Source organism: Salvelinus fontinalis, chromosome 39, assembly GCF_029448725.1.
Source record: "Salvelinus fontinalis isolate EN_2023a chromosome 39, ASM2944872v1, whole genome shotgun sequence".
In the NCBI taxonomy this organism is placed as follows: Eukaryota; Metazoa; Chordata; class Actinopteri; order Salmoniformes; family Salmonidae; genus Salvelinus; species Salvelinus fontinalis.
The window spans coordinates 4,543,314-4,555,363 of NC_074703.1; the positions used below are offsets into that span (position 1 = coordinate 4,543,314).

The 12,050-nt window shown below is 40.4% G+C and overlaps 1 protein-coding gene across 1 annotated transcript; it reads left to right on the forward strand.

Annotated features, from left to right (window-relative positions):
- On the forward strand, positions 1 to 7,073 carry LOC129838223 (microsomal glutathione S-transferase 1-like). The gene is made up of 3 exons (XM_055905005.1): positions 1 to 178; positions 964 to 1,058; positions 1,709 to 7,073. Exons 1-3 carry the CDS (start codon positions 53 to 55, stop codon positions 1,953 to 1,955), a joined length of 468 nt encoding a protein of 155 aa, XP_055760980.1. The 5' UTR covers positions 1 to 52; the 3' UTR covers positions 1,956 to 7,073.
- Positions 7,074 to 12,050: the final 4,977 nt, after the last annotated feature.

The following is a 12,050-nucleotide window of genomic DNA, read 5'->3' on the forward strand; positions in this document are numbered from 1 at the left end:
CTAAGTTAACGTTGTCTGTTCTGTTGTCTAGCGGGACTGAACCCGAACAGACATGGCAGAGCTAACTCATATGATAGACAGCGAGGTGTTCCTGGCCTTCTCTACCTACGCCACTATCGTCGTCCTCAAGATGATGCTGATGTCTCCTATGACTGGATACTTCCGCCTCACGAGAAAGGTACACAAACCTAGAGTTTGGAACATGCAATACACACAAAACAACCTTAAACTTGTTTTCCCTTCATTTTACTGCGGTGAGCTAAATCAGGGGTCACACAGAGGGATTCTGGGTAGTCTTAAACAAATCTACTGTGAAACTAAAGTATTCACCTCACACACATGGTTATGGGCTTAAAGAAGAAGACACCTGTACCATGTCAGATACAGAGGTGACATGTATTGCATTTTGAGTTTAAATCCCAATATTACACTTTATATACATCACAGAAGACTGAAATATAAATAAACACAGGGTTTTTTGTCTGTTAAAACAACAAAAATCTTTATGAATGATGAAATAATGTAAAATATGAATATCATTCCACCCATGAGGCTGAAGAGGGTGATTTTGGTCACTGACTGCAGGACAGAACTACTAACAAAACACTTCAAAAATGGTTTTAATAAAAAAATAACATCATTCCAAGTGAATTTAAATGTGATTTCACGAATGGAACAGAACAGTGGTAAGAAGTGTGTTGAATCCAGGCTGTATCACACCCGGCCGTGATTGGGTGGTGTCCCATAGGGACGTCGCGCCATTGGCCCCAGCGCCGTCCGGGTTTGGCCGGGGTAGGCAGTCGTTGTAAATAAGAATTTGTTCTTTAAATGACAAGTTAAATAAAGAATACATAAATAAAATCAAATAAAAAATAATGAATGAACCTTGACCCTCCCTGGCCTAACAGAGGTGGACATTGAACAAGAAAAAACATGTCCCTCGTTGCTTCCACCTCCCTCCAGGCATTTGCTAACCAGGAGGACACCAGTCTGGCCTCCTCTACAGAGGACAAGAAGAAGATGGTCAGGGTGGATCCTGATGTGGAGAGAGTACGAAGGTAGTAGAAATATCATTGAAACATATCTCTATGGTTCCCGCTGACGTACAGCTGCTGTAACCATGACTGGAAAGAGCTGGTAGAAATCCTGCTTTTAATGGAATTCATTTAGACATTTTAGTTTTCCAAATATTTTGATATACTGATCTGAACTCTCTCTCTCTCTCTCATTCCCCAGATAATCTGATCTCTCTCTCTCATTCCCCAGATAATCTGAACTCTCTCTCTCATTCTCCAGATAATCTGATCTCTCTCTCTCATTCCCCAGATTATCTGAACTCTCTCTCATTCCCCAGATAATCTGATCTCTCTCTCTCATTCCCCAGATAATCTGATCTCTCTCTCTCATTCCCCAGATAATCTGATCTCTCTCTCATTCCCCAGATAATCTGATCTCTCTCTCTCATCCCCCAGATAATCTGATCTCTCTCTCTCATTCCCCAGATAATCTGAACTCTCTCTCTCTCATTCCCCAGATAATCTGAACTCTCTCTCTCTCATTCCCCAGATAATCTGAACTCTCTCTCTCTGTCTCTCTCTCTCTGTCTCTCTCTCTCTCTCTCTCTCTCTCTCTCTCTCTCTCTCTCTCTCTCTCTCTCTCTCTCTCTCTCTCATTCCCCAGATAATCTGAACTCTCTCTCATTCCCCAGATGCCACCAGAACGACCTGGAGAACATCATTCCGTTCGTAGTGATTGGTCTGCTGTATACCCTGACGGGGCCAGACCTCTCCACTGCTCTGCTCCACTTCCGGGTGTTTGTTGTTTCCAGGCTCTTCCACACGGTGGCCTACGTCCTCCCCCTGCGCCAGCCCAGCAGAGCTGTGGCCTTCCTCACCGGCCTGGTCACCACCAGCTCTATGGCCTATAGGGTTCTGATTACAGCGCTTTATCTGTAGAGGCCTGAGGGACACACACACACACACACACACACACACACACACACACACACACACACACACACACACACACACACACACACACACACACACACACACACACACACACACACACACACACACACACACACACACCAGTACAAGGGCCCTGTCTTTGAGGGTCTCCATTGAATGTCCTTGAGGATACATCTACGTTTATCATTTGAAAGTATGATGGAATACCAAAGCTGTTCCTTCTGTGTCTCTGATAGGATTATAACATGCTGTTACTGCAGTACATATCAGAATGTCCCTTCTGTGTCTCTGATAGGATTATAACATGCTGTTACTACAGTACATATCAGAATGTCCCTTCTGTGTCTCTGATAGGATTATAACATGCTGTTACTACAGTACATATCAGAATGTCCCTTCTGTGTCTCTGATAGGATTATAACATGCTGTTACTACAGTACATATCAGAATGTCCCTTCTGTGTCTCTGATAGGATTATAACACGCTGTTACTGCAGTACATATCAGAATGTCCCTTCTGTGTCTCTGATAGGATTATAACACCACAGTACATATCAGAATGTCCCTTCTGTGTCTCTGATAGGATTATAACAAGCTGTTACTGCAGTACATATCAGAATGTCCCTTCTGTGTCTCTGATAGGATTATAACATGCTGTTACTGCAGTACATATCAGAATGTCCCTTCTGTGTCTCTGATAGGATTATAACACTACAGTACATATCAGAATGTCCCTTCTGTGTCTCTGATAGGATTATAACATGCTGTTACTGCAGTACATATCAGAATGTCCCTTCTGTGTCTCTGATAGGATTATAACAAGCTGTTACTGCAGTACATATCAGAATGTCCCTTCTGTGTCTCTGATAGGATTATAACATGCTGTTACTGCAGTACATATCAGAATGTCCCTTCTGTGTCTCTGATAGGATTATAACACTACAGTACATATCAGAATGTCCCTTCTGTGTCTCTGATAGGATTATAACAAGCTGTTACTGCAGTACATATCAGAATGTCCCTTCTGTGTCTCTGATAGGATTATAACATGCTGTTACTGCAGTACATATCAGAATGTCCCTTCTGTGTCTCTGATAGGATTATAACATGCTGTTACTGCAGTACATATCAGAATGTCCCTTCTGTGTCTCTGATAGGATTATAACATGCTGTTACTGCAGTACATATCAGAATGTCCCTTCTGTGTCTCTGATAGGATTATAACACCACAGTCCATATCAGAATGCCCCTTCTGTGTCTCTGATAGGATTATAACACGCTGTTACTACAGTACATATCAGAATGTCCCTTCTGTGTCTCTGATAGGATTATAACATGCTGTTACTGCAGTACATATCAGAATGTCCCTTCTGTGTCTCTGATAGGATTATAACATGCTGTTACTGCAGTACATATCAGAATGTCCCTTCTGTGTCTCTGATAGGATTATAACACTGCAGTACATATCAGAATGTCCCTTCTGTGTCCCTGATAGGATTATAACATGCTGTTACTGCAGTACATATCAGAATGTCCCTTCTGTGTCTCTGATAGGATTATAACATACTGTTACTGCAGTACATATCAGAATGTCCCTTCTGTGTCTCTGATAGGATTATAACACTGCAGTACATATCAGAATGTCCCTTCTGTGTCTCTGATAGGATTATAACATGCTGTTACTGCAGTACATATCAGAATGTCCCTTCTGTGTCTCTGACAGAATTATAACACTGCAGTACATATCTGAATGTCCCTTCTGTGTCTCTGATAAGATTATAACATGCTGTTACTGCAGTACATATCAGAATGTCCCTTCTGTGTCTCTGACAGAATTATAACACTGCAGTACATATCAGAATGTCCCTTCTGTGTCTCTGATAGGATTATAACATGCTGTTACTGCAGTACATATCAGAATGTCCCTTCTGTGTCTCTAATAGGATTATAACATGCTGTTACTGCAGTACATATCAGAATGTCCCTTCTGTGTCTCTGATAGGATTATAACACGCTGTTACTGCAGTACATATCAGAATGTCCCTTCTGTGTCTCTGATAGGATTATAACATGCTGTTACTGCAGTACATATCAGAATGTCCCTTCTGTGTCTCTGATAGGATTATACCACTGCAGTACATATCAGAATGTCCCTTCTGTGTCTCTGATAGGATTATAACACTGCAGTACATATCAGAATGTCCCTTCTGTGTCTCTGATAGGATTATAACATGCTGTTACTGCAGTACATATCAGAATGTCCCTTCTGTGTCTCTGATAGGATTATAACAAGCTGTTACTGCAGTATATATCAGAATGTCCCTTCTGTGTCTCTGATAGGATTATAACATGCTGTTACTGCAGTACATATCAGAATGTCCCTTCTGTGTCTCTGATAGGATTATAACATGCTGTTACTGCAGTACATGTCAGAATGTCCCTTCTGTGTCTCTGATAGGATTATAACACTGCAGTACATATCAGAATGTCCCTTCTGTGTCTCTGATAGGATTATAACATGCTGTTACTGCAGTACATATCAGAATGTCCCTTCTGTGTCTCTGATAGGATTATAACATGCTGTTACTGCAGTACATGTCAGAATGTCCCTTCTGTGTCTCTGATAGGATTATAACACTGCAGTACATATCAGAATGTCCCTTCTGTGTCTCTGATAGGATTATAACAAGCTGTTACTGCAGTACATATCAGAATGTCCCTTCTGTGTCTCTGATAGGATTATAACATGCTGTTACTGCAGTACATATCAGAATGTCCCTTCTGTGTCTCTGATAGGATTATAACATGCTGTTACTGCAGTACATATCAGAATGTCCCTTCTGTGTCTCTGATAGTATTATAACATGCTGTTACTGCAGTATGTATCAGAATGTCCCTTCTGTGTCTCTGATAGTATTATAACACTGCAGTACATATCAGAATGTCCCTTCTGTGTCTCTGATAGGATTATAACATGCTGTTACTGCAGTACATATCAGAATGTCCCTTCTGTGTCTCTGATAGGATTATAACATGCTGTTACTGCAGTACATATCTGAATGTCCCTTCTGTGTCTCTGATAGGATTATAACATGCTGTTACTGCAGTACATATCAGAATGTCCCTTCTGTGTCTCTGATAGGATTATAACATGCTGTTACTGCAGTACATATCAGAATGTCCCTTCTGTGTCTCTGATAGGATTATAACATGCTGTTACTGCAGTACATATCAGCATGTCCCTTCTGTGTCTCTGATAGGATTATAACACCACAGTACATATCAGAATGTCCCTTCTGTGTCTCTGATAGGATTATAACATGCTGTTACTGCAGTACATATCAGAATGTCCCTTCTGTGTCTCTGATAGGATTATAACATGCTGTTACTGCAGTACATATCAGAATGTCCCTTCTGTGTCTCTGATAGGATTATAACATGCTGTTACTGCAGTACATATCAGAATGTCCCTTCTGTGTCTCTGATATGATTATAACATGCTGTTACTACAGTACATATCAGAATGTCCCTTCTGTGTCTCTGATAGGATTATAACACTACAGTACATATCAGCATGTCCCTTCTGTGTCTCTGATAGGATTATAACATGCTGTTACTGCAGTACATATCAGCATGTCCCTTCTGTGTCTCTGATAGGATTATAACATGCTGTTACTGCAGTACATATCAGAATGTCCCTTCTGTGTCTCTGATAGGATTATAACATGCTGTTACTGCAGTACATATCAGAATGTCCCTTCTGTGTCTCTGATAGGATTATAACATGCTGTTACTACAGTACATATCAGAATGTCCCTTCTGTGTCTCTGATAGGATTATAACATGCTGTTACTGCAGTACATATCAGAATGTCCCTTCTGTGTCTCTGATAGGATTATAACATGCTGTTACTGCAGTACATATCAGAATGTCCCTTCTGTGTCTCTGATAGGATTATAACATGCTGTTACTGCAGTACATATCAGAATGTCCCTTCTGTGTCTCTGATAGGATTATAACATGATGTTACTGCAGTACATATCAGAATGTTCCTTCTGTGTCTCTGATAGGATTATAACACTGCAGTACATATCAGAATGTCCCTTCTGTGTCTCTGATAGGATTATAACATGCTGTTACTGCAGTACATATCAGAATGTCCCTTCTGTGTCTCTGATAGGATTATAATACTGCAGTACATATCAGAATGTCCCTTCTGTGTCTCTGATAGGATTATAACACCACAGTCCATATCAGAATGTCCCTTCTGTGTCTCTGATAGGATTATAACATGCTGTTACTGCAGTACATATCAGAATGTCCCTTCTGTGTCTCTAATAGGATTATAACATGCTGTTACTGCAGTACATATCAGAATGTCCCTTCTGTGTCTCTGATAGGATTATAACACGCTGTTACTGCAGTACATATCAGAATGTCCCTTCTGTGTCTCTGATAGGATTATAACATGCTGTTACTGCAGTACATATCAGAATGTCCCTTCTGTGTCTCTGATAGGATTATACCACTGCAGTACATATCAGAATGTCCCTTCTGTGTCTCTGATAGGATTATAACACTGCAGTACATATCAGAATGTCCCTTCTGTGTCTCTGATAGGATTATAACATGCTGTTACTGCAGTACATATCAGAATGTCCCTTCTGTGTCTCTGATAGGATTATAACAAGCTGTTACTGCAGTATATATCAGAATGTCCCTTCTGTGTCTCTGATAGGATTATAACATGCTGTTACTGCAGTACATATCAGAATGTCCCTTCTGTGTCTCTGATAGGATTATAACATGCTGTTACTGCAGTACATGTCAGAATGTCCCTTCTGTGTCTCTGATAGGATTATAACACTGCAGTACATATCAGAATGTCCCTTCTGTGTCTCTGATAGGATTATAACATGCTGTTACTGCAGTACATATCAGAATGTCCCTTCTGTGTCTCTGATAGGATTATAACATGCTGTTACTGCAGTACATGTCAGAATGTCCCTTCTGTGTCTCTGATAGGATTATAACACTGCAGTACATATCAGAATGTCCCTTCTGTGTCTCTGATAGGATTATAACAAGCTGTTACTGCAGTACATATCAGAATGTCCCTTCTGTGTCTCTGATAGGATTATAACATGCTGTTACTGCAGTACATATCAGAATGTCCCTTCTGTGTCTCTGATAGGATTATAACATGCTGTTACTGCAGTACATATCAGAATGTCCCTTCTGTGTCTCTGATAGTATTATAACATGCTGTTACTGCAGTATGTATCAGAATGTCCCTTCTGTGTCTCTGATAGTATTATAACACTGCAGTACATATCAGAATGTCCCTTCTGTGTCTCTGATAGGATTATAACATGCTGTTACTGCAGTACATATCAGAATGTCCCTTCTGTGTCTCTGATAGGATTATAACATGCTGTTACTGCAGTACATATCTGAATGTCCCTTCTGTGTCTCTGATAGGATTATAACATGCTGTTACTGCAGTACATATCAGAATGTCCCTTCTGTGTCTCTGATAGGATTATAACATGCTGTTACTGCAGTACATATCAGAATGTCCCTTCTGTGTCTCTGATAGGATTATAACATGCTGTTACTGCAGTACATATCAGCATGTCCCTTCTGTGTCTCTGATAGGATTATAACACCACAGTACATATCAGAATGTCCCTTCTGTGTCTCTGATAGGATTATAACATGCTGTTACTGCAGTACATATCAGAATGTCCCTTCTGTGTCTCTGATAGGATTATAACATGCTGTTACTGCAGTACATATCAGAATGTCCCTTCTGTGTCTCTGATAGGATTATAACATGCTGTTACTGCAGTACATATCAGAATGTCCCTTCTGTGTCTCTGATAGGATTATAACATGCTGTTACTGCAGTACATATCAGAATGTCCCTTCTGTGTCTCTGATAGGATTATAACATGCTGTTACTGCAGTACATATCAGAATGTCCCTTCTGTGTCTCTGATAGGATTATAACACTACAGTACATATCAGAATGTCCCTTCTGTGTCTCTGATAGGATTATAACACTACAGTACATATCAGAATGTCCCTTCTGTGTCTCTGATAGGATTATAACATGCTGTTACTGCAGTACATATCAGAATGTCCCTTCTGTGTCTCTGATAGGATTATAACATGCTGTTACTGCAGTACATATCAGAATGTCCCTTCTGTGTCTCTGATAGGATTATAACAAGCTGTTACTGCAGTACATATCAGAATGTCCTTTCTGTGTCTCTGATAGGATTATAACATGCTATTACTGCAGTACATATCAGAATGTCCCTTCTGTGTCTCTGATAGGATTATAACATGCTGTTACTGCAGTACATATCAGAATGTCCCTTCTGTGTCTCTGATAGGATTATAACATGCTGTTACTGCAGTACATATCAGAATGTCCCTTCTGTGTCTCTGATAGGATTATAACATGCTGTTACTGCAGTACATTTCAGAATGTCCCTTCTGTGTCTCTGATAGGATTATAACACTACAGTACATATCAGAATGTCCCTTCTGTGTCTCTGATAGGATTATAACATGCTGTTACTGCAGTACATATCAGAATGTCCCTTCTGTGTCTCTGATAGGATTATAACACTACAGTACATATCAGAATGTCCCTTCTGTGTCTCTGATAGGATTATAACACTACAGTACATATCAGAATGTCCCTTCTGTGTCTCTGACAGGATTATAACATGCTGTTACTGCAGTACATATCAGAATGTTCCTTCTGTGTCTCTGATAGGATTATAACATGTTGTTACTGCAGTACATATCAGAATGTCCCTTCTGTGTCTCTGATAGGATTATAACATGCTATTACTGCAGTACATATCAGAATGTCCCTTCTGTGTCTCTGATAGGATTATAACATGCTGTTACTGCAGTACATATCAGAATGTCCCTTCTGTGTCTCTGATAGGATTATAACAAGCTGTTACTGCAGTACATATCTGAATGTCCCTTCTGTGTCTCTGATAGGATTATAACATGCTGTTACTGCAGTACATATCAGAATGTCCCTTCTGTGTCTCTGATAGGATTATAACATGCTGTTACTGCAGTATATATCAGAATGTTCCTTCTGTGTCTCTGATAGGATTATAACATGCTGTTACTGCAGTACATATCAGAATGTCCCTTCTGTGTCTCTGATAGGATTATAACATGCTGTTACTGCAGTACATATCAGAATGTCCCTTCTGTGTCTCTGATAGGATTATAACATGCTGTTACTGCAGTACATATCAGAATGTCCCTTCTGTGTCTCTGATAGGATTATAACATGCTGTTACTGCAGTACATATCAGAATGTCCCTTCTGTGTCTCTGATAGGATTATAACATGCTGTTACTGCAGTACATTTCAGAATGTCCCTTCTGTGTCTCTGATAGGATTATAACACTACAGTACATATCAGAATGTCCCTTCTGTGTCTCTGATAGGATTATAACATGCTGTTACTGCAGTACATATCAGAATGTCCCTTCTGTGTCTCTGATAGGATTATAACACTACAGTACATATCAGAATGTCCCTTCTGTGTCTCTGATAGGATTATAACACTACAGTACATATCAGAATGTCCCTTCTGTGTCTCTGACAGGATTATAACATGCTGTTACTGCAGTACATATCAGAATGTCCCTTCTGTGTCTCTGATAGGATTATAACATGCTGTTACTGCAGTACATATCAGAATGTTCCTTCTGTGTCTCTGATAGGATTATAACATGTTGTTACTGCAGTACATATCAGAATGTCCCTTCTGTGTCTCTGATAGGATTATAACATGCTATTACTGCAGTACATATCAGAATGTCCCTTCTGTGTCTCTGATAGGATTATAACATGCTGTTACTGCAGTACATATCAGAATGTCCCTTCTGTGTCTCTGATAGGATTATAACAAGCTGTTACTGCAGTACATATCTGAATGTCCCTTCTGTGTCTCTGATAGGATTATAACATGCTGTTACTGCAGTACATATCAGAATGTCCCTTCTGTGTCTCTGATAGGATTATAACATGCTGTTACTGCAGTATATATCAGAATGTTCCTTCTGTGTCTCTGATAGGATTATAACATGCTGTTACTGCAGTACATATCAGCATGTCCCTTCTGTGTCTCTGATAGGATTATAACAAGCTGTTACCGCAGTACATATCAGAATGTTCCTTTTGTGTCTCTGATAGGATTATAACATGCTGTTACTGCAGTATATATCAGAATGTTCCTTCTGTGTCTCTGATAGGATTATAACATGCTGTTACTGCAGTACATATCAGCATGTCCCTTCTGTGTCTCTGATAGGATTATAACACTACAGTACATATCAGAATGTCCTTTCTGTGTCTCTGATAGGATTATAACATGCTGTTACTGCAGTACATATCAGAATGTCCCTTTTGTGTCTCTGATAGGATTCTAACACTGCAGTACATATCAGAATGTCCCTTCTGTGTCTCTGATAGGATTATAACATGCTGTTACTGCAGTACATATCAGAATGTCCCTTCTGTGTCTCTGATAGGATTATAACATGCTGTTACTGCAGTACATATCAGAATGTCCCTTCTGTGTCTCTGATAGGATTATAACATGCTGTTACTGCAGTACATATCAGAATGTTCCTTCTGTGTCTCTGATAGGATTATAACCCGATGTTACTGCAGTACACCAGTACTGAGAGTACTGACAGTACAACAGTTTCCAGTAGAAATTGTAGGCCACTCAGGGACAGTCTAAACCTGATGAATAGTGCCTTTCCCTCTAACAGTAATCCCAGAATCAAGCCTCTGTTGAGGCTCGTTCTCTAACAGTAATCCCAGAATCAAGCCTCTGTTGAGGCTCGTTCTCTATGAGAAGCAACAGGGTGTTGAGGTCAGTCAGTTCAGAAAATTGATTTTGAATTTCAAGAGTTTAATTTGGTTCTTTAATGTCTCGGTGTGGATTTTTCAAAACCTTTTAGTTGGATCATTTTATGAATCAACTGAATTTGAGGCAGAATTGACCCAACACCCTGGTGCGTTCCAAAATGGCACCTTGTTCAAAAAGTAGTGGATTTATAGTCCCATAGAGCTCTGGTCAAAAGTAGTGCCCTATATAAGGAATAGGGTTCCATTTGGGACTCGTACACCCTGATTACACGCCAGTATCTGAACGTAATAGTGTGTGAGATAAGTGTTTGTACTGCCAATTGTTAAATCTATAAAATATAGATTTATTGAGAAATAAGGAATGAATTTCCAGAGGCCTGTAGTTGTTAAAGGAAACCCTGGGTTGGTAGTGACGTAGAGAACTGAGCCAGCTAGTCTGAGCAAAGACGACCTGTATGATTGTTCTAGTGGGATTTAGTTAGGGATTTTATTGATTTGTACAATTGATTTCTACATTAAAACACCTTGTCTTTTTAACAAACAGTTCTCTGTGTTTGGTGAATAGTTTCTCCCTTCCTAGATATTCAACTTCTGAATCTCCTGTAAATCATCTGTCTTTAGTGCCTGGTGAAGTCATATTTTAGCCTGGAATCCGCACTGAAACCACACTCCATTGGACTGTTGTTTCGTTTCAGTAGAGAAAGGAAGGTGCATTCAAAGTGGATTCCAGGCTGGTAACGTTCTACACATCTGCAGGTCTCATTCCTCCCACTAGAGGGAGCCCTTCTAGACGTCATCCGAGGTTGTGTTCATTACCAGTCATTTATAGACCAGATGCAGCTCATAAAAGGGGCTCTATCAGCCCCTCCTCTTCTCCTCCTCTCCTCTCAGCCTCTCCTCATCTCAGCCTCTCCTCCTCTCAGCATCTCCTCCTCTCAGCCTCTCCTCATCTCAGCATCTCCTCCTCTCAGCCTCTCCTCCTCTCAGCATCTCCTCCTCTCAGCCTCTCCTCCTCTCAGCATCTCCTCCTCTCAGCCTCTCCTCCTCTCAGCATCTCCTCCTCTCATTATCTCCTCCTCTCAGCCTCTCAGTCTCTCCTCCTCTCAGCATCTCCTCCTCTCAGCATCTCCTCCTCTCAGCCTCTCCTCCTCTCAGC